Source organism: Vanessa tameamea, chromosome 21, assembly GCF_037043105.1.
Source record: "Vanessa tameamea isolate UH-Manoa-2023 chromosome 21, ilVanTame1 primary haplotype, whole genome shotgun sequence".
Classification (NCBI taxonomy): domain Eukaryota; kingdom Metazoa; phylum Arthropoda; class Insecta; order Lepidoptera; family Nymphalidae; genus Vanessa; species Vanessa tameamea.
Genome location: NC_087329.1, coordinates 6,841,027 through 6,866,277, shown reverse-complemented (window position 1 = coordinate 6,866,277; position 25,251 = coordinate 6,841,027). Strand labels below are relative to the sequence as shown.

Here is a 25,251-nt window from a genome sequence, read left to right as displayed (position 1 = left end):
TTGAAAGTGACTACCACCGCCCATGGACATCTTCAACACCGGAGTTCGTGCAAGTGCGTTGCTGGCTTTTAAAGAATGTAAATATGTAACAATAATATATTAATTATTAATTTGTGTTTATAATTCAGCTCGTGCTCGGCGGTGAAGGAAAACATCGTGAGGAAACCTGCATGTGTCTAATTTCTACTAATTTCTGCCACATGTGTATACCACCAACCCGCATTGGAGCAGCGTAGTGGAATATGCTCCAAACCTTCTGCTTAAAGGGAGAGGAGGCCTTAGCCCAGCAGTGGGAAAATTACAGGCTGCTAATGTAATATATTAATAATTTGAAAGTGTGTAAATAAACTATTTGATTAGCAGAGCATCTTAACAAATTCTACGAAAACATCCTATTCAGCAATCAGGACGTTATCATTTATGTTACAGACAAAGGAGTAAATGAGAAAAATTACTTCGATAAAACATATAAGAGTTTTAACTATAGACAAAACCTTTATTAATTTATTTTTAATCCATCTTTCTGCATTTACAAGACTAAACTTTTTTGGTCTTCCCTAAACGATACCACTTCATGCAGTGCTGTGGCCTTTGAGTACCATTAATTCCCGCTGTATTTGTTGTCGTGGTTGTCAATCCACCTGACCGGTAGACTCTTGTACTACTTTTTCTAAGTCATATTAATAATTTGAAAACTTGCCTTCAAGACCTGGACTACTTTTTACAAGTCATACACTTTATTCGAGAACTTTCATTCCTCATAGCTTTTATGTCGGTCGTATTCATTTGCCTACTATTAAAATGTCTACATTATTGTTGATCAAGGAATTTTTTATACACTACTAATATAAATTAGCTAAGGTCTCGCTTGTTTGTAATAACTGTAATCTCTGCTTTTTTAATCCAAATAAAATTACTTCGCCATTATCAAACTAATATCGTGGTTTATTCTCTTATTTTTTCTTTTGATTTTTAACTCAATCTCACAGCAACAAACTGAGTACGCTGAGTGACCTTGAGCTTGCGAATGAGGCCAACGAATAAACGAAACGTAAAGATAACGTAAGCTGTCACGTCAATCAGCCGGTTATTATGAATAAAACAAAAGCCATAACACAACTTAAGGAAAGAATATTACTGAACATCAAAGAAACGCAACCGTATTTATGACGAGAATACGATGATTTCAAAGTAATCAATAACACAAATACAAAGCCATGTAAATCTTCGACATCTCAATATTCGCTATTTTCATTGGTTACCTGACAAAGCGCGCACGAATATTTTCTTGTAGTTATATTTTCATTTATTTAAATACTTTATCGCACAACATATGTGAACATAAGAGAAACCAAAAAATAATATCATTTAAAGAATTGTTGCAAAGGCGGCCTTATCGCTTATCTCTCACAGAACTATAGAAGAAAAAACAGATAAGTGCAGATATGAGACAGGAGATTTTCGGATATATGATACATAAATAAATAACATATATTTAAAAAAATAACCAACGCTTTTCATAAAAATGTTTTATTATCTTTACAGTTGGTATAATTGCACAAAACGACTTAGGTCCTTAAATACATATACAGACGTTTAAATTCACACTCTGTACGAACTAACATCCCTATACACGAAACCACATTATCAATAAGGTGTAGTTGATTTCACAAAGCTAAATAATCAATTCCTATTTCATTAACACTTCAAAAAAAAAACATTTATTAGGAAATATGTAACACTTCCGACGTACCTTTTAAATATTTTAACCTTTAAAGCCTTTAATAATACAATTAAAAAATTTATATTTTTTTACTATTACAGTCTTAATAATTCTTAACGCAATTCCAATACTGAATTAAAAGTTGATTAAATTTTATTTTATACAAAAATGGTTACCTGTTAATTTAACAAGTTTATTTATAACGTCATAGTAATATCTTAATATATAGTTAGGTTTTAGTTTTTACATTATTTTATAAGATTATTAGTTTATCGAGACAAATATAATCATTCGTCTTATTTGGCACTAAATTTACCTAATTAAAGTAATTAACAAACACTTCAGTCGTTTTATTAAGTAAACATTTATGTTTATCAAAATCATTCTTTGTCTATACTAAAATTCACTCATCCTAACAAATCTTGAAAAATTCAAACTCCAATTTCAAATGGAACTCCATGTTTAAAGTTGTAGATATTTAAAAGAACATCTCATTACATTGGTGTCGCCCGTTCTGGTTCTTTCTCTTCTTTGAGAGTGTAAACGGATCGACGTATTGCACTACCCTCGTACCTAGTACTAGGAATATGGTGCAATACTTCGGGCAGTGTCTCCACATCAGAATTGACTACTGTCTCTTCTGTGAAATTGCCGCTTTCGTCTCGTCAAGATCGCTGAAGAAATTCAGGTGTTGAAGTCTTTTGATTATTTGCTTTGAGTATTCTCTCATGGTGCCTTAATCGGTGAACAATCTCATCGTGGAGAACATTGAAACACATCGCAGTCAGAGCTAAACCAGTCATAATGTAAATCGAGCAAAACCAGATAGTACCAGAAGAAGCACCATTCTTCTGAGTTAAACCAGGAGCCAGATGTCCGAAACCAATAGTGCTCAGGCTCATGAAGCAGAAATAAACCCCATCTATAGGACTCCAACCTTCTAGCTGATATAAGACAAGAGCTCCAAAAAATATATAGGTAAAAATGGCTGTTAGACATAGTGAAATTGGTGCAAGAATCGAAAATCCACGTAGAGATATTTTTGAATCAGTGTCAGCACAGCTCATTGAGTCACAATCGCGTAGAAATTGTAAGCCTTGAGTCTTATCTTTTATAGAATTTGTGCTCAGACTGTTAGCCTGTGATGCAGAAATAATAGTACCTGATGGTGATCGAACATAATACGGTTCTTGTAAATGTAAGGTTTGGCTCCTGTAATCATCTTGACGCCTTACTTTTTCTTTCCTTTCTTTCACAGCCATTGTTCTGTCGTCAAGGCAGCAATAACCACATTTGGAGCATAAGCAGCAACATAATGCCCGACTGAATATACTACGAGCAAGTCTAGATAACAGCGCTCCCACCACAGATAAATATAATAGTGTAAGTGGTATACCTATAACGGCATAACCAATCGTGACAGCTTTCCCGAGTGCTGTTTTTGGTGCCACACTGCCGTAACCTGCAAATAATTAATAAAAAATAAATTAGTATGCCAGATTAAAATAAATCTGTTGTATTGCTTAATTTATTTATAATGTTTAACATTTTACTTTACCTATTGTTGTTAAAACTGTTAATGAATACAGGAATGCTTTGGCAAAATTCCACTCGTATTCATCCGTAACCAATGCTGGAGCTGATTCTAGTGCTCTCGCATCCCCATGTTGTTCAGATACGTCTGCAGCAACTCGAGCAATAAGTTTTTCTTGAAATCTAGCAATTTCTTGAGCAGCAAGTCTAGTCCAGTTCTCTTTATACAGAATATTCAAGGATACCGTTATTTCCCAGATGCTTTCTACTGTTTGAGTCCTTAATTCAGCACTAACTTGTGCGATGCTGCTGTTGACTTTCGGTAAAGGATTTGATTTTCTATTTTCATTCGCTTGATACGATGTCGTTGCTAATGTTTTCTGATGCACTTTTGCAGCACTGCCTTCAATCGCTAGGAATATAAATGCTCCAACTAACGTGTACACAAGAAGGATTGCGAATATTCCTAAATTTGTAATACATCCAGCTATCAAACTCTTCTTTTTGCTCTTCTTTGTTTGGATGCAAAGACAGCACGTTGTGATTACATCATCGTAATTATCTATCTTACCATTTTTCTTGTATTTCCCGTTAATACTGTTCTTTTTCTTCTCCATATTTGATTTTATGATTTAATGCTATTATACATGCTTTTTTTTCTTAATTTCAGATCAAATGAAACGATTTACGGTCGATCACATCTGAAACAAACAAAAAAGAAAATAAACTACAAGCATCACTAAGTACATTTTTGTTTATACAGACGTGCTTTGATTGTTTCGTTAATACAGACTCTTGAAAACCTGAATATAGAAAAAGACTTTTTCGAATTTCGCAAGGACATAAAGTAGCTTGACTAGTAAAAGGCGTGTCTGAAATACCAAGGAATAGGAAAAAGAAAATCAAAGACAATACTCTGAATAAATACGTTGTATGCAGCGATGTTGTCTATAACAAATTCAGTAAATATTTTATTCGTTAATACATTTTCTTGTAACATTAATGCTACGTCAGTATATGTATGTTATCAAGATATCGTATTTGCGATTTTAATATTTTTATTGAAAAGTTATCTTGCTTTTAAAGATAAGGTCGTCTTGGTGTGTACCACCCACTCATCAGATATTACACAGCCAAAAAAAAAATACAGACGAATTGATAACCTCCTCCTTTTTGAAGTCGGTTAATAACAATATCTAATATTGTTTTATTTCACTATGATCCATTTTTATCCAGTGTAGGCACAAGGGACATAACATTTTAGTTCTTAAGGTTAGAAGCACATTGACGATGCAAGAGATGATTCAATATTCCTGCAGTGACCATGTCTATGGATGGTGGTGAACCTTTATTTTCAATAAAAAAATAAAAATGTACTCGCATGCGATAATCAACTAACCCGCTACGAAATTGATGCGGGATATACTCCAAGCCTTATTCTAAAAAAGAGAAAGCTTATTTACGTTTTCCGTTATTGTTTAATTCTACCTTCATTATAAATAAACTAGTCATGCTTTATAAGCAACCAGATACTTGAAGATAGATAAACACAATATACATACTAATGACATTAGAACTCCAGAAAAGTAAAGAAAATTTTGGATTATACTACAATATCCTAATATTAAAATGACACAACATTCGTGAAGTTGAATCATATTGACAAAAACTCATATTATTTTGAGAACATTGAAAACGAGACCATACAAAAACATCAACCATTGATAAACCTGAATGACAAATAGCTTAGTATATATTTTATATAAATAATTTCGAAGTATCATACAAAAAGTCAGTCTGAAGCTATTGAATGGCTGTAAAAGGAAACTAATGAGTAATAATATAAAAGAGCCGAGATGACTCAGTGGTAAGAACGTACATCTTAACCGATGATTGCTGGTTCAAACCCAGGCGAGCACCATTGAATTTTCATGTGCTTAATTTGTATTTATAATTCACCTCGAGCTCGGCGTTGAAGGAAAACATCGTGAGGAAACCTACATGTGACTAGTTTCAACGAAATTCTGCCACATGTGAATCCATCAACCCGCATTGGAGCAGCGCGGTGGAATAAGCTCCTAACCTTCTCCTCAAAGGGAAATGTGGCCTATTCCTAATAATGGGAAATTTACAGGCTGTTACTATATAATATAAAAATCTCCTTTCCTTAATATTCGAAATAGTGCCAGTTACGAAAGGTTATTTAGAATATGGAACAAATTAAAAGACCAAATAAATTTAAATTACAGTTGTTGAAAGCTAAGAAAAAATCAAACTCATATTCAAATATCTTTATTCAACATAGAAGTATTATACTTTCTTATTGATTGTCAAAATTCTACAACCGGTTCGGAAAGGAACACAGCATATCTGAGAAGAGCCGGCATCCTTACTGTTCATAAAGATTTGGCAACAGTGTTCAAGTTAGAAAGTTTCAGAACATTAGACCATCGTGGTATAAAGTGTTCATAGTTCAAAGCACACTTTCCACTACATTAGTCAAAGGTTTCATTTTCATCAACTTAATATAAAGATTAATAATGTATCTTATCTTTTTAATAATAAAGACTAAAATACACTTAAGCAAAACAGTATATTAAGAGATTATTATATTTTAATAATTTTTCTTTACGTACAAAAGATTTTCATCGGCTTATGTGTAGGCGAGGCTATGGATTGGTGCTTTTTGATCAAACGTCTTTACTGAGAAATTAAACAGCAATCGGGAGTCATAAGAGGATTACAGTATCCATTTTCCTTTATGCGACGATTTCGTTCGAATGCTCTTTGCGTTTTTACGAAGATATATTCTATTAATATATCCACATTTATCGGCTTATTTAGAGAGTTTACTTATATAAGGTTTTTAACAGTTAATAATTTAGCATCTATTCCCAATTGTTTTTGCGGATTAAGTTTGGAGGTTATTCGACCGCGCCGCTCCAATGCAAGATTATGGATCATTGCTTGAAGTTTTGCAAGAGTTTAAACTCGCAAACTATGTTCCTTAAAACAAATTTATTTTATGGTCGGCATTCGTTTTTAAGTCTACTTGTCTTGTTTTCTATTTATATCGAGTAGTTATCATATTTTTGCATCAATTAATCGGTATTTATAATGTCGTATCTTGTAACATTTATAACTTGGTTTAACATTGTAATTGCTATTAGTAGTATTATTGTGATCCTAATTAGTGTAATTGGACAACGTCCGGACTGATTCAATAAATAAATAAATTGATACACATATTACAAACTTTCACCGTGTTTTCCTTTACCATCGAGCACGGGTTGAATTGAAAATTCACGTATCACTGACTACTGGGCTTTTATATTCGCTCATCTTTATAGTAATTGTAATGTTATATTTGTTGTGTATGAAAAACAAAGCGAATCAGAGTAGATGTTACGATATGTTTCAATTTAGTATCAATTCAAGAGTCCAACTCATAACCAAGTTCTTGAACGTTTCAAGCTCGACGCTTTCCGCCTGTTTTTGCTACACGTTAAGTTTGTAACTAATCGGCAACTTCTGTTTGAGATTGGAGATAGTTGGAAACTAGTGTCGGAGATATTACGACTCGTATTAATTGTTTTTGTAGTTCATTTTGTAAACATATAATAAAAAACTATACATTATATGTGATATTTTATTTTATTGCTTCAATTCCCTTTTTATGGGAGAACATCATATGAATTAATTTTATTACTTGAAATATTATGCCAAGAAAACTGGAATTGAAACTTCTAAGTACCACTTTACTTGGAGGTAGGGCTTTGTGCAAGTCTTTGAGCAAGTTGTGTTCCGGTTTGAAGAGTGTGTAACTACAGGCACAAGTGACATAACATTTTAGTTCGCAGGGTCGGTGGTGTATTGGTGATGTAAGGAATGGTTAATAATGCCTATAGTGGTGACTACTTAGCATCAGCCTCATTTGCTTGTTCTCGAACTTATATTTTTCCGTCACCCTTCAGAGATTTTGTGCCTTTCTAGATGTTTAACAATTAACTCGCTATTGTATTAGAAAACAATACGAAGTTGTACTCTGTTTTAACCACAGTTAGATAATTTTACTTTTCGTAAGCTAGTGTCATGAACAGGTACGCGAAGTCAACCAATATTTTGTATTCAATAGGTCTCCTATTGCAATCAATGTCAAATACTACCAAACAAAAATGTCACCCCAATACTGCACGTCTCGTTTCAAAAGACAAGACCATTAGTGAACTTTCCAACAATTCAGGAGACGCTTACATAAACAATCATACCATATAAATGACGCACGGAAGTTTTGGCAAAATCTGTTTTTACTCCGCGTTAGTTTCTGCGGAACTAATCGCAACTCCTATTCAACACATTGAGAAGTTGGAACACATTAAGACGTTAATGACCATACCGATATTACTATCGTCAAACTATTTTACGTGTTACATTCAAATGCACTGGGTTTCTGTAATCGTGAGCATATGTAGACAATGGTATAATTCGATCGACTGTGGATTAAATTCAAATTCAAATATCTTTATTCGATATAGACGTATTACACTTTTCGGAAAGAATCACCTCAGACCTGAGATAAACCGGCGAAAGAACACAGCAAGATTTTGTTTTTGTTTTTCGTCATCATAGTGACTGTATTCCTTCAATCTACCCGCATTTGACAAAACCTTTGTTAATATTATATATATCTCCGTAAAGTAAATACCGTTAGATTATAAATCTATCTCGCGAGATCGTAAACTACCGTAATATTGTGAACCGTGATTCAACTTACAAAGATACTTACTTGTAAACGTAAGTAACAACCGCTAAGCTTACATTTTTAGTCTAAGCATACGAATAAGTAGAAGCTTTCACTAATATGCCGTGCAACTCTAAAAGAAATTATCAAATGAATATGTGTCATAAATTTTCGTGAGAATTATGTTTTCAAATTTTATTTTCAGGAAAGCATGATGAATCTTAGACAATGATGGTTGGAGTAACTCCTCGAAACACTTTATATGGATAAGGATAATCTCGCTTCATTTGAGCTATGTAGTAAATTTATATAGACTTAATGTGTTATTTATTTACTTTTGGAAAAATATTTTATTTTCTTGTGAAATTTCTTTGTCTACGTGTGGCTCAGTTTTTTTAAATGTATAATAATTCAATTGTATTACACATTTAATTTACAATTACAATTACACAGTTAAGTTATTAATTGTCGGAAATTAATCTCTATAAGGCAATTCTGCAATCTTTATCTGTAAGATAAGAAGTATCTTAAAAGGTATTTTTGGTCGAATCTACATTTTGGACCGGTACTTATGACCCACATATGCCTAGCTCTTCTTTGGTACCGATTTTAATATTTTCCACATACAATTACAATATTAATCTATATTTTTGATTACTAGCATGTGTTTTTGGGAATACTCTTCTAAAAGACGATTCTGAGATGCTTTTAAGACCCTACTTAAGTATATATTTGATCAATAACAATAATAACATCAGCACGTTAAATAAAAGCTAACAATCTGAATAACACTTACCTACTGAAATTTTATTATCAATTTCGAATTTATGTCTACGAATCTCGCTTAGAATCCGTTCAAGCGCACGCAGGGTAATGAAATAATTCATTTAAATTGGAATAGAGATTTCAATGGGACATTAGGCGTTGGGGAGGCTAAAACTCTGTAATATTGGATTATGTCACTGATTTATGCAAAATCTTTATCGGCAGTGACACCTGAAATTGGAATTTGGTGTCGTCGCATTACGTTAGGTAAAAAGGGCTTAAAATATTTCCCGGTCTGACCATATTTTATAAATGTGTTCCGTCACTTATGTTATTTGGAGAGTTAATATTATCTATCACATATGTATATTTACTCATTTTAAATTTAGGATATTTTTCGCTCCTAGTGTTCAAAATCAAAGCTTTAGTTTTTTTATTAATTCTAGTATCGGTCTTATACTCTTTTTTCGAATGGAATCGTATGTAAAAACGTCAAATAATATTGCCTTAATTTTTAGTTTTCTTATAAGTCTTTATAAATTGTGCATAACATTTTTTGTTATATGAAATTGTTATGCAAAAAAAAACACCTTTAAACGTAACTGCTGTATTTAAATATTCTATATATATATTGACCACCACCGTGGTCGAGTAGTGTGTACACAGGTTTTCATGGGTACGCCACTCCGAGGTCCCGGGTTCGATTCGGCCGAGTCGATGTAGAAAACGTTCATTAGTTTTCTATGTTGTCTTGGGTCAGGGTGTTTGTGGTACCGTCGTACTTCTGATTTTCCATAACACAAGTGCTTTAGCTACTTACATTGGAATCAGAGTAATATATGTGATGTTGTCCAATATTTATTTATTTATAATATTATATATATATATCTTTAATATTGATATACTTTTTATTCTCAACTAACGAATGCCTTATATAAGAGTTCAATTATCTCTAGAGTTATTTGTAAGCAATTATCTGACACGACTAGCCACCTATTGTATGCCATATTGTATAAGAAATCTTCACGCAATTGACATCAACAGCTGTATAAAGTTACAATAATCCAATAATTGGCTCAGGACGCATACGACACGGACGTAGATTTTATTTATGTTACCGTCAAAATGTTTGGATCGTTAGCTTATAATGAGTATAGACTGTAAAATTTCGAAAAATTATACACAAAATACAACAATATTAAGTATTGCTGCTTGGCGGTAGAATATACTTGGTGGTAGGGCTTTGTGCAAGCCCGTCTGGGTAGGTACCACCCACTCATCAGATATTCTACCGCCAAAGAACATTACTCAGTATTATTGTGTTCTGGTTTGAAGGGTGAGTGAGCCAGTGTAACTACAGGCACAAGGGACATAACATCTTAATTCCCAAAGTTGGTGGCGCATTAGCGATGTAAGGAATAGTTAATATTTCTTACAGCGCCATTGTCTATGGGCGGTGGTGACCACTTACCATCAGGTGGCCCATATGCTAGACAAATAAAAGAAAAAAAGGAATATGGAGTATACAGACAGGCTTGCACCAAGTAATTATGATGTCGTCATTATCCGCTAAGGCGTAAAATCTCATGTGATACGAGCCTCCTGCGCAGGACATATTATCGTACATACATAAATGTGTGTGCAAATACAGGTGTGCTGTATATTCCCTCACTCTCAAATTCCGTTGGGACGGCGGATCCGACACGATCAAAAAGAGTTCAGGCATCTTTACGTGCTTTCCGATGTATGAGGTACACAAAACTAACTAGATTCAGACTGTGGCTGAGATTTTATCAAAAACATCCAATATTTTTTATCGAACCTACTATGGATTTGACCCCAAGACCTCGTGATCTAGACCAACCGGCATTCAAACTAATTAAATTCTTGAATTTAATAACATTCCATGCAACAAGAAAAAAAATCACGTGACACATTATTTAATACTATCCCATTTACTCGGGATCGGCTTTAACTATGTGGAAATGATTTGCCAGCATTTTACGGCCACCTGCTGGACGCAAACCCTTTTTGTAATACCATACTGATGGCTAAGCCAGGTATTATTGATATGATTCATGGATTCAACTTACACGGTTGAGTGGAGAAGAAACGCGGCCACGATTTAATTTAAAGCACCGAATGTGTTTATTTAACTATTACATTTTTACAAAGTTTCGTTTATTATCAGTTTCATTAAACTTATTGTACGCGAATATTGAATACATATTATTCGTTTATAAATTTTACTCGTTTCAACACTGAGATGAAAAAATAACTTTAAAAAAGGCCTTTTAATATCCAAACGACTTTTACTTGTTTTTGTGATTTTTATTCTATGCATCGGTCCAGTGATTAGAAAGCGCGCATTAACCTATGATTGCGGATTCATACCCAAGCAAGCACCTTTGAAGTATTATTTGCTTCATTTGTGCTTATAATTTATCTCAATATTATAACATCTATAAATGAAAACATATCTATATATTTTATTTGGTTTTCCCTCTGTCGTTATAATTATCACGTGATTTGCGGTAAAGGAAAATATCGTGAGGAAACCTGCTTATGTCTAATCTCAATGAAATTATTTCGCATGTGTATCTCCTAATTCGCATTTGAGCAACTTAGTGGAATAATCTCCAAACTATACTAAACGCAAATTGCAGTTTGGTGCTCACTAAATATTTAAAAATACAAGTTGACTAGACGAGCACCAACGTCGAATAACAAGCAAAAAATCAGCCCCTTAAACTTGGCTATACAATGAGAATGTGTTTAAAAACTCCTGCAAGATTAAGGAGCGTACTGAGGCCTGCATTCAGGACGGCACAATTCCTCCTTCGCTTATTATTTTTTATGAGAACCGTAATAATGTTCATATACGCTCGTATTATATCGGTGGAGGCGGAAAATATCACTTTAATATTAAATGACGCAAGATTTTTCGTAAAGATGAAAAAGGTGTATAATATCAAATAACCAAAGTCGATTAAAGAATCTGTTAAAATCCCAAAATGAGATTGAGTGTTTTAACATTTTCTTTTAACGATTTTTTTTTATGGCATTAGTTGGCGGACGAGCATATGGGCCACCTGATGGTAAGTGGTCACCACCGCCCATAGACAAAGGTGCTGTAAGAAATATTAACCATTCCTTACATCACCTATGCGCCACCAACCTTGGGAACTAAGATATTATGTCCCCTGTGATTACACTGGCTCACTCACCCTTCCAACCGGAGCACAACAATACAGAGTACTGTTATTTGGCGGTAGAATATCTGATGATGGGTGGTATCTACCCAGACGGGCTTGCACAAAACCCTACCACTAAGTAAAAATAATGACTTAAATAATGACGAACAAGAGCATCGACTTATTGCTTGATTAAAATTTAAAGTCAGTGGAAAGCGTTACTGTAAAGTCAAGTAAATTATTCAGCAAGACACAGGCTCTTTCATGAAGAAATCAAGGTATTTCAGAATGATGCCCACTAAAACCCCTGTAATGACTAGCTACCAGGTAGGCTATTGGTTCGTTTATAGTTTTTCAAGAGTTCCATTCAGAAACCTCAGAAAATATTAATGAATAAGTTTTTCACCTAAGTACAATTGAGAGTTTTTATAGAGTGTTCTCTTAAAAACTCAAAGTAAACACATTAAAATTATACCCAATCATGAAAATTAATCTTGGTATCTGTTTGATATATAAAGAGTTCGACACCGCTTAACTGATCACCAAAAATTTTGGCACGAACACATTTATTTTTCACGGAGAATGTTGCTTCTATAAGTCGTACTGAATAATGGTTATCAAACAAATTTAAAAAAGTATTGCATTGCATATCAGCACGAAGCTAGGTATACAACCTCCTTAAACAAAAAAAGTACAAAGAATATTAGTTGCATGTAAATGTCGTACCTGAAATCAAGTCACGTCACAGCATGTATCGGGCGTAACATTTTAGTGGTCCTAGCGACATACTCGACACGTGGGCGCTCAAGTGAACAGGGACCAATTTAACTGAACAGTAGCCTCTCATGAAACAGTGAAGTACAGCGAAATTGGAACGAAAAATTTGAAATGTGTTATTTCAATTGATCAAATGGTTATTTTATAAAATGTTTTCAAAACAATTGAATCGACGGAAAAGTATCGGATGTAAGTACAAATCATTAACAATAAAATTGACACCTTTCTTTTTAATCAATCGATCAATAGAAGTATAAAAACAGAAACATAAGTTAAGATATGTTTAAAAAACAGTACAAGTGATAGAATAACAAATATAACTAAGCAAGTCGATAGAATTATTCGCCGGAAAGGGCGAGAACGAGATTGGCATTATTTGTTACAGATACACTATAAACAAGCTACCACAGACAATAAAAACGACAGATAAACTATGAATGTGCCTAACGACAATTTTACAGCCTCACAAAATGTTCCCACAAACGTTTGAATTTGAATACCGATTCATGGCCATTAAACACAGGGTTCGATTTTATCCTTATCGAATTTAAGTTTATAACAATTTAATAGGTATTTAGTATAACGAAATGAAATTCAATGAGAGTTTGGGGTTAAATCAGTTACTAACAGTATTTAAAACGGAATATTTACCATGTTTTTTATTTTTATTTGGTGGAGCTCGATATTTCGACATTATCTACGAATGTCTTGTTCACGAGACTGACGTTTGCGGGTAGATGTTGACGGCATTAGAAGTGTCCATATCGGACTACCTCCTTTCTCGTACGTTTGCTGCGTAAACACTGGTTACCACTACCACTGTCACTTTCACCCCTACTATTTGTTTTATTTACACTCGAAACTCGATCCCGTGTTTTACAAACGAAACTCACCGTATCGATTCGCGAATTTTTTATATTATTATTCAAGGGTTTGCATAACTTTATCACTGGATTCCATACTTTCGACAGTTGAAACCCATCTTCCCTATTGAAATTACTATATTTAGTAATTTCAATGGCTTCTCGTACCAGTCGGGGTATGTAATGGCGATTTAATACTGTTAGTAATAAAAATAACAATGTTAATTTAAAATCTTATATAAAATCAGTTAGTTTACATACAAGACAGAATACCTGTCTCGTTTTAGAAAAAATACTCTTTTTAGTATCAAAGCAGGATATAGGATTTCAAGACGCATCTCGTGAAACCATTTCTATTGACGTTGATATCCTATTTACATGCACGTATAATTTTTATAATCGATGTTGTCTATAACTTTCTGATATATCACGATCGTGTTCTGCTGTGAATTTCTCGAGTCAGTTTGATCTTACCGAACAGCTCTAGAGTATAATTCGTATCCGTCAACCATAAGAACATCCATCAATTCTGATCTTCGGAAAACTTTTTTCTCACGCAAAAATACAATCAGTAAGTTCAGAAATTGTAGCACCTTCGTAATGAAAAGTGCGTCTCCTGAATACGAATTTGAAACGAAGGGATAATTCTTAATTGAATAAAGGAATTTAAATATAAATTCTAGGTTTATCATTTCCGATAGTATTCGTCTTTATTATCTTCTATTATCTTTCTAGCTTAATGTTCTATCTATCTATCATCGTTGTTCAAAGATGATAACGGATAATTATTTAAAAAAAGACATTGGAACGTTTGCCAGAAATATAAGCTAGAAAAAAAAAATCCTCCAAGTTCAAATTTGAATGTCACGCATTCAAAATTACTTCAGACTTTCAAACTAGTTACAATTTAATTTATTTTAGCCTCCTTGATAAAGCATATTTTTGATTTTTACTAAAAATGTGGTAGTCTTATTTAATTTAGACGTATTTATAAATGATCGGAAAATGTAACCGATTTTGATACTCATAAATACACAAAATTGTTTTGGAACTTCATAATGATAATTATGAAAGTAAAAAGTAAAGTAACAGTTTGTAAGTATCCCACCGCTGGGTCAAGGCCTCCTCTGCCTTTGAGGAGAAGGTTTGGAGCTCATTCCACCACGCTGCTCCAATGCCGTTTAGTTGATACACATGTGGCAAAATTTAATTGAAATTAGAAACAAGTTTCCTCATCGCGGAGCACGAGATGAAAAACAGGACAAAAGGAAAACCAAATAAAAGATGGAGAGATGTTTTCGTTATCATATAAATGTGGATACCTTTACCAATGTTAATGTTGAGCGTTTTTTATCGACTGTATCACGGAGAGTGCTCTGAGGAACTATTCTCTCTAATACCTTCTTCCCCTTTCCTTCATAAATCTACGCGTGCTGGTTCGCGATGTCACCGCCTAACTGTGACATCGATACTATCTACCAGCACACGTGTTCCCCTCCTCTTATAACCTGGGTGCCTTTAAACGAGGCGTGAAGAGGTATCTTGCAGGCCGGCATGGCGAGGACGACTAGTGCAGTGCATTCTCGCTGACTGTACTGTACTGTGACCGTATTTACCACCAGGTGGAGTGGAGTCATGTGCCTACCCGGATTGTATAATATATATATATATCATTGGATGTACAGATACGGGAAAGAGATGTATAAAGACTTAGAAGAGGCCGACGGAAAGAGAGAGACAGACACTCATACATTGATACCATCTATACTGATACTATAAACGCGGAAGTAACACTGTCTGCTGTTGCTCTTTCACGTCCAAACCACTGAAATGGAATTTTATGAAATTTGATACAAAGCAATGAACTTCGAGGAAGGACATAGACTTTTTATGCCTAATACCTAACGACCACTAAAATGCGAGCGAAGTTGCGGACGACAACTAGTTTCATATAATTATACTTAACATTATTATGACCTAGAATGAGTACTCATTGCACGCATGTAAAAAAACGTAATAGAAATAATGGCTAATTTTACTTTATTTTTTATAATGAAAATGGTTAGTGTTAGATATATATAAATAACTAACATACATATTATGGAAATGAATTTAAGATACATTTCTGAATAATACGCACATATCCTTTTATATTTTATCCGTTATATCAAATGAAAAGCTATGCCTTTGTCTTAAATAATGGCTTCCGGCCTCCCGAACCCCGAATCCGAAGACAGATCTACGAAAAGATTATTAATTGTTTTACTAGAGACCAGGAAGCCAGGACGGGTTTCACACGTGCTAAAATAATTTATTATCGTTTTTTTTTTATTAATTAACGGCCTTACTTATAAACGTTGAGTAGTGGGGATTAGTCAAACATTAATTTATCTCTTTCTGTCATCATTAATTTATCATTTGAAAGAAGGATTTGTTTAAGTGTTGATAAGTTAACTACAGCACAGACAGACATTTGTAAGTGATCCCGCAAATGTAAACAACACATTACTGGACTGCATCTTACATCTTAACCGATGATTCCGGGTTCAAGCCCAGGCAAACACCACTGAATCTTTATGTGCTTAATGTGTGGTGAAAGAAAACTGCACGTATCTAATCTTAATGAAATTCTGCCACATGAGTATCCACCAACCCGCATTGGAGCAGCGTCGTGGAATAAACTCCAAATGTAAGCATCAAAGATACATGACACTTTCACCCTAAGTATCACCCAGTTAGGAGATAAAATGTCAAAATAACTTACACACCTGCTTTTTACTAATAAGCCTAAAAATCGTTTTTCCATATTTCCAATATACAAAATGACGAACTACCAGATGGTACCAACCAACTAACCATCATGTGCTCGATGGTGATGCAACGAAACTATGTGACGTATGTATGCCTGCTGCAGGTAACACATGATCCCCTTTGGACCTGCACATGATTTTCCTTTTATTCGATCAGTAATACCATTCATATATGCAATCAAGTACGTAGAGATACTTTTTCATTCTATATAAAAATAATGAAAAAGACAAAAGTATTAATAAGTTTGTTAAAATGCTATCGCATATTTGGGAAAAGGTAGAAATTATGAATTTAATAATAATGAATAGAAGATTATAAAATATTCGAAGCCTTAGAAAATACTCAGTAATGAGATACGTAAAGAAAAATGATATTTAATAAATGTTCAGCTATTATTTTCCATTCAAAACAAATTGTTAGGTTTCCACTAACTTTTATGTTTTGATATCTGTAAGTATCATAACGATATTACATTACCAAAATTTAATTGTTTTTACTACAGTACAAAAATATTTCGACTTCTTGTTTAATGGTCATTTTATGAAATATAAATCTTGTTTGTTATTGTTTAAACTTAATCAATATACTTCATTATTTTTTTAATAATTTGGTGGATCAATTGGTAAGATTTTAGAAATAAAAAGGATAAATTCTGCGCAAGAATATTTAACTTAAAAAGGATTTTTCAAAATTAATCTCTTAAGAGCATTAAAAGGGGATTTAATTTATCATGATATCTGAATTAACCCTTAAGAGGGTGAAATTTGGAATGAAAGTTTGAATGAAAGTTCGCTTTTTTTATGTTACATAAATAAAGTGTCTGAGGTTTGTAGTATGGGTGATACGTGTTACCAAAACATTTTTGTACTTCAGACATTCGGTGGTTGGGACATCCCATCGGATACACGGTGTTAAAAGTAACACCCTATAAATGTCCTCAGTCCTGTTAACTGGGCAAGGCCTCATCGACCCTTTAAAGAATACATTATTCTTAACACAAATTAAGCAAAGTTTTCGTGTTGCTTGTTAATCATACAACATAAAGAAAAATTACGAAAACCACTGCCAAAAAAGTTCAGGTCATATATGGGTTAAGAGTAAAGCTTGTGTCACTGGAAACGAAAAGAGCCTTCGGGGTCAAAACCTTTCAAAAACTTTCGCATCGCAACTAAAACCATATAACGTTAAACTATTGAATCAGATGATTTGGATATTTTAATGATATAAACATTTTATTAGTAACGTGTTTCCGTCAAATTGTAACAAACGATCGCGTGAATCAACTAGTTTTGTTTTGTTATGAAAATGGTAAAGGCGAACGGGCAAATTGCCCACTAGATAGACATTGGCGCCTTAAGATGTATATAACCAGTTCTTAACACACCAATACGCTACCAATCTTGAGAACTAAATATGTTATGTCCCTTGTGTCTGTGTGTTGCTGATTGACGGTAGAATATCTGATGAATCAGACTCGCTTGCATAAAACCATTGACATAAACTACTATACTGGTTTTCTTTATATATTCATAAAAAATCTATACTATTTATATTACTTCTAGCGAGATCTTACGGTACAATTTTGGATGGCCAACATTTGATATCCAATAAAAAGCTTAAAGCGAAACGAACAAATATAATTACATTTTATTTTTCAAAAGGAAACCAAAATTGCTTAACTTTTATGGAATCTATGTTCAATTGCTTCAATCATATTGAAATAGACTTCATAATACCTCAGAATAAAGCGAAAGCGATAGATCTACCTCTCATTACATGGCTTTTTTACGGTATAGGATTATATATAAGTAAATAAATATTAAGTAAATATTGGACAACATCACATACATTACTCTGATTCCAATGTAAGTAGCTAAAGTACTTGTGTTATGAAAAATCAGAAGTAACGACGGTACCACAAACACCCAGACCCGAGACAACATAGAAAACTAATGAACTTTTTCTATATCGACTCGGCCGAATCGAACCCGAGACCTCGGAGTGGCGTACCCATGAAAACCGGTGTACACACTAGGCGACCACGGAGGTCGTCATATATGGTCGGATATGTACATACATATATACGTAATAAAAGAGTTTGGACTACTCGTTCAATTTCATTCAATATATATAATATATGATTTTTAGTTGAATGAATTTTTGATTGAAGAACAAGAGTAACTACTAAGTTCCTTGTTGGTTCTTCTAAATAAAACATATGTACCTATGTACATTTCGAAGCGGTGGTTGCTTTATAAATTTAACGTTGTTAAATGACAATTCATAAGTGCTTGTAAGTGCGTACTTGAATAAAGTGTATTTCGAATTTAATTTTGATTATTAAAGAGCGCAATCCATTAACAACTTTAAATAAATATTATTGGAACGAACTCTCTTTACAGTGGACTGTACTGACAGAAATCGCCACGCAAGGGAAAAGCGTTATGGCAGGTCCAGGCGACCTTTTCCTCTCTTTCTCTTTATCCTTGTCTCTTTCTATTATATACGGTTTAATAAAATATTATTTGGGTTAAAACTCACACGGGATTTTAATACCAATTTAAAATTCATTTCTTGTCATTGAATTATTCTCATACCTTTTTTATTTATTTAATTGCATCTATTATTTAATACATAATATATAGAGCATTACTTCGTTTCGACCGGTTGTTCCATGACACCTCATGTTTTGTTTTAATTTGTTAAATTTTGTTTACATATATACTACAGGTACATGTCATCCTATTCGTATGTACATACAAAGTAAAATGTATAGAATTACATTAGCAGCCTCTAAAGTTTCCACTACTGGGCTAAGGCCTCCTCTCCCTTTGAGGAGAAGGTTTGGAGCATATTCCACCACGCTACTCCAATGAGGTTTGGTGGAATACACATGTGGCAGAATTTCGTTAAAATTAGACACATGCAGGTTTCCTCACGATGTTTTCCTTCATCGCCGTGTACGAGATGAATTATGAACACAAATTAAGCACATGAAAATTCAGTGGTGCCTGCCTGGGCTTGAACCCGAAAGCATCGGTTAAGATGCACGCGTTCTAACCACTGGGCCATCTCGGCTCAAAATTTATAGAATATAACCGTACAAATGTAATAAAGCTTTTGTAAAATATAATAAAAATTTGCTTGCATTTTAAAATAATATGATTTCATTAAAATACTGTTCATTTATGATTTGAACAAAAGAATATAAATATTCGACTTAGAATCGAAAAAAATAATTTATTAACAACTGAAACATGCTACCATATTGGTTTATGCGTAAGAGTTGGGTTTGAGATTTGTGTCTCTGAAATAATTTGTACAAGTGTTTATATGACTTACGAATTTAACTGACTGACTGAAACATGTCACATACAAACTACTGACTTGAATTTCTCGATAGAATTTACATTTCAAACACCTTTAAAACCACTTCCATATTTATTTCATCCTAGAGATCTGAAATTTCACATGTCTGTTCAATTCCGAAGACAATGCATTTTCATGATAAGCGCGACTAAATTCTACCTTCAGGATTAACTCCAGCCGGAACACCTTAAAGGTTAACAGTACAGACACGAAATTTTGGTATGAATTATTAAAATAATTTAATAATTAGGATAGGTCATTCTAAGTTTCACCATGATATAAATCCTGGTATTTGGGTTGGCTTCTGGCGAGCGATCTCCTCAACGGTTAAAAGCACACACTAGAAATTTAATGTACCTATTCATTTATAATTGACCGTTGTAAATTTTATATCTAAGATTATTAACGTTATTCAATCAAATTTCTCGAACTCTCTGAATATTATATCCACGGCTACGGATTCCTACAAATTATATTATGCTGGACTTACACGGGTAACAAAATTATAATTTTCATGGTACTGATGAAAATTCCGTTGTCTATTTAATTTCTTCGGTGTTGTACAACCTTTGAAGTCTGTTGTTTGAAATACGGTTAAGTGACAGGAAAGTCTCCTTATTGAAGAACTTAATTGAAGTAACTTAATCAAATGCCCGAACAACGCATAGAAATAAATAACCTTAGAAATGTGTACAGTGAATAGAAGATAAATTCAAAATTATTGAATATTTTTATACAAAATTCCAGTTGAAATAATCTCGATAAAATGATATCGAAATATCATTACTGATATTATACCTACACGTCATTTTGTCATCTATCTTTATTCCATACAATGTCACAAATAATTACAGTTAAATTTTAATATCACTAAATACATTCAATCGCAATACTAATTACCACTGATGCTGATATGAAATTAAATTTGATTGTCAGTTCACGGGGTGGTCAAAAGTCGGACATACTGAGTTAACTATAAACCTGTATCTCAAGATATGCTGGCGGCCACCAGTACCAGTGTTAAAAGAAGAAATGCATCATTATAAAAATTAAACAGCCGAGATGGCCCAGTGGTTAGAACGCGTGCATCTTAACCGATGATTTGGGGTTCAAAACCAGGCAAGCACCACTGAATTTTCATGTGTTTAATTTGTGTTTATAATTCATCTCGTGCTCGGCGATGAAGGAAAACATCGTGAGGAAACCTGCATGTGTCTAATTTCAACGAAATTCTGCCACATGTGTATTCCACCAACCCGCAATGGAGCAGCGTGGTATAATATGCTCCTTGCCTTTTCCTCAATGGGAGGGGGAGGACTCAGCCCAGCAGTGGGAAATTTACAGGCTGTTAATGTATGTATAATTAAAAGATATATATTGTTTAACTAAGAAAATCTTTAAAGTAGAGCTGAGACTATTGTAAATTAGAAGGTGTTCATAATGCATTTCTTTAGAACATAAGGTCTGCATCAAAATGTCACAGAGATGTTATATTGTTTCCTTTAATGAAAACAACTGCGTTACTCTAAAATTTTTGGAACTGGATCCTTTTTATGTAACTGGATCCTATCAAAATATCAAAAAATAATTTTTCAAAGGATATCTTACAAAAAAATATATAATTTAAACATGTTAAACATACTATAACATTAGTAACTTAAAAACTTAAATTTCATTTTTATTACTTTTGTTTCATAGTTTCAAATAAATAAATAATAAATAAATATTGGACAACATCACATACATTACTCTGATCCCAATGTAAGTAGCTAAAGCACTTGTGTTATGGAAAATCAGAAGTAACGACGGTACTACAAACACCCAGACCCAAGACAACATAGAAAACTAATGAACTTTTTCTACATCGGCTCGGCCGGGAATCGAACCCGGGACCTTGGAGTGGCGTACCCATGAAAACCGGTGTACACACTACTCGACCACGGAGGTCGTCATCGTCATAATTTCTAATAAAAGCAATAACAAAAAAAATAGTAAATAAATAAAACCAAATGTCATACTCAATGAAAGAACCATGTCAATTTTTATAGGCACATGCTTCCATATGATCATTATAGAGATATGTAATTCTAAACTCGGTCGGTTTATCTAACAACGCAAACATGATACCAATTTAAGAGATTTAAGAAAACCCTATTCACGGCGAGTAAACGCGTATCGAATAGTTCGCGTCAAATTAACTCGCACTCTCGTTCTTCCGTTTGCTTTTGATGTTAACTCAATTAACGCAACTAATAGGCACATAGTAGCACTTTGTAATGTAATGAAAATTATATACTTCAAAGCATAGTTTATTATATTGTATTTGCTTTGGGGCCGCACTTTATAATTCCGCGCCCTCCATGTGTCTTTTGATTTTTAATCTGAACTTAAAAATATAAAGTGACTATGTAAGTTCGCTGGTGGTTTTTTTTATAGTAAATACACCAAACGTTAAAAAAAAGCCAAAATTTTGTATACAGTTTTTATCTGCAAAACAATAGAATTTTGATTTCAGAAGTTTATTTAGAGATTTTATTAACAAATATAATATCATTTGTTAATAAAACCTCTAAATTAGATTAGAAAAAAAATACTTACATTTTATTTTTATTCTGTGATAATTCAACCGCACAAACACGCTTTTAACTTAATTATAAGTTTAAAAAAAGAACACAAACCTTACTCTCGTATTTAAATACCAATTTTAAAATAGGTAAAATAAAAAAAAATAAAAAACCCGTATTAATTTATATTTAGAAAATATAAATAACGTCTGCCGGTCGGCTGACTTAAAATGCTGCATTAATGCAACTCCAATTATGAATAGAGAATTCAACTCGGATTTGCTTATGCTGACAGAATATGCACGTCAGTCAAACGATAATTTAGCATCTACTGCTATGCAAATATAGCCTATTTTTGAATGCATTGTACATTGTAACTACAAGTCCACTGTATTAACAGTTCTTTTGTATGTCACACGTATTCCCATAAGTGGCTTTTTTCACAAAGCCACGTAAGAACTGAGGAACGCTTAGAAGAGTTTTATATTATTAATTTATATTGTTCGCTAGGTTTTTTTTTTTTAAAGACGAAGTTCTAAACATACGTAGCTGTAAGCTAAATAGCTGGTGTTCAATTTACATTATATTAAATTAAAAATGTTTTAATCAAATAAAAAAGTATTAAAGCAAATTATAAAAATATTTCTAAAACAAAACAGAAATATTTATTACAAATAGCAACTAAGATTTTAATATTTTTTAAATAAACAATAAATATTAAAAAAAAAAAAAATTGATAAAAAACTTACTTCTCACCACATGTCCAGTTAGCTGCAATTTTATGAATTCAGAAAGATTACAATCGAACTTAAAACCAATCATATTCAGAAGTCTATTGGTATCGAAGTAATCTGATCACTGATAACTTTAGATGATCATTGAAAGTTCAAACGGTCGGAGTGTATTGCAGTCACTCATCTTCAATGATTGCCACTGATCTGTCAACATAATGAACCTAAAAGTGATGAAATTAACAACTCCTACATTCAAAAACACTTATTGTTTAACCACTACGTTTTAACATTTTTTACACGTGTATATTATACGTATATTGTCCTTTGAGCGAATATTTGGGGTGTATTTTTTATTTATAGTACAAATATGTCACTACAATGGGTTGAGAGTCGACCACTATCCGCCATCTTTGAAGTTCTACCGCGCATGCGTGTTTTTTTTTTTCAAAATGGCGCATGCGTTATTCGCTCCGTTTTAATGAAAAGATTGAATGAAAACATTTCCATAAGTATGATTTAATAGAAAAGAGGAAAACTTAATTACTCAGAATAAGTAATTAATAATAATAAATATATAAAACAAAATAAAAAAAAACAAAGCGGTTTCGATGTGCAATTATATCGTAATATTTATAATTAAATCTAGAATAAGACTAATAAAACCGAATATTTTTTTTATAATTCATAGCAATATACAGTCTTCATTAAATTCATATATATTACTAGCAACCCGCCCGGCTTCGCACGGGTGCAATGTTGATACTAAATATACTACAGAATGTCTCTATTTATAACGATCACTGCTCTTTTGTCATTAGTGTACAAACCGCTATGTCCCTGCATTTTAAATCTGTAATATCTTCGAAAACATTCATTTAAATTACGCGCTGTAAAGAGCCATATTGACCTATATTAAATGCACAATATATGTGATGTTATGTAAAGTACTTAATTGGATAAATAAATGCTATATTGCTTAAAATCACTTCGTAAATAACCTACTATTTCTCGTAAAAAGTAAAGGATTAAAAATTGTTATTGTGGATTGTGCCTAAGAGACAGAGATCGACCATCGTGGACTTTTTTGTAGATTTTTGTATAATACTGAAGAACATTATATTGATCTATCTCGTAGGGTTTAGCCAGCGTTTGCAAATGTAAGCGGAAAAAACCTCTTGATCACTCTATCTATTAAAACAAACCGTATTAAAATCCGTTGCGTAGTATAAATATCTTAGCCTATGTATGCTATGGACAGACATACAGAAGCGACTTTGTTTTATACTATAAATAAATATAAATATTGGACAACATCACATACATTACTCTGATCCCAATGTAAGTAGCTGAAGCACTTGTGTTATGGAAAATCAGAAGTAACGACGGTACCACAAACACCCAGACCCGAGACAACATAGAAAACTAATGAGCTTTTTCTACATCGACTCGGCCGGGAATCGAACCCGGGACCTCGGAGTGGCGTACCCATGAAAACCGGTGTACATACCACTCGACCACGGAGGTCGTCATACATACTATGTAGTCATACATCGCTTAAAATAACTACTAAATTTATTTACGGTTATTCTCCATATAATCTACGTTCCAAACCGGTGTTAGATTTACCTTTAATTAAACCTTCATTGGAAATTCAAAGGGCTTCTATCAATAAAACAAAATACATAGATAATGTATATTTGATTGAGAATCTCAATCATTAACCATTTCATGTAATACCCATTTTGATTAATTAACTTCAGCCGAGCCGAGATAGACCTGTTTTTAGAACGCGTGTGTCAGAATAAGTAAGTAATAAATAAATAATTAGACAATTACAAACAAGGCTTACACTATCTATTGTATGTTTTGATCAATTCTGTAATAACAATAATTTAATTTAAGTTATTTTTGAATTGTGTTGATAACATTGATATTAAATAAGAGGGTACTTTGACTTTTCTGTTAATTATTGTGAGTCAAGTGATTTGTAGTGAGGCTTATATAAGTAATGGAAGCTCGGTACAGAATACTTCACTTTACGTTTACTTTTCACTTGATCCTGGACCAGCAAGTTGCTGCTAACATTTAAGGTACGATATAATTTTGTGATATAGTATAATTGTTATTGCTTGTTAAATTATTGATGAATATATGAATTGTGTTTTTGCAATTATCAA

The 25,251-nt window shown here is 33.1% G+C and overlaps 1 protein-coding gene across 1 annotated transcript; it reads right to left on the bottom strand.

Moving 5' to 3' along the window:
* Positions 1-1,514: 1,514 nt before the first annotated feature.
* On the bottom strand, positions 1,515-23,483 carry LOC113395605 (TWiK family of potassium channels protein 12-like). The gene is made up of 3 exons (XM_026633235.2): positions 23,090-23,483; positions 3,282-3,957; positions 1,515-3,185 (listed from the first exon to the last, which is right to left on the bottom strand). The coding sequence occupies exons 2-3, from the start codon at positions 3,871-3,873 to the stop codon at positions 2,389-2,391; spliced, it is 1,389 nt and encodes a 462-aa protein (XP_026489020.1). The 5' UTR covers positions 3,874-3,957; positions 23,090-23,483; the 3' UTR covers positions 1,515-2,388.
* Between the last annotated feature and the right edge of the window lie 1,768 nt (positions 23,484-25,251).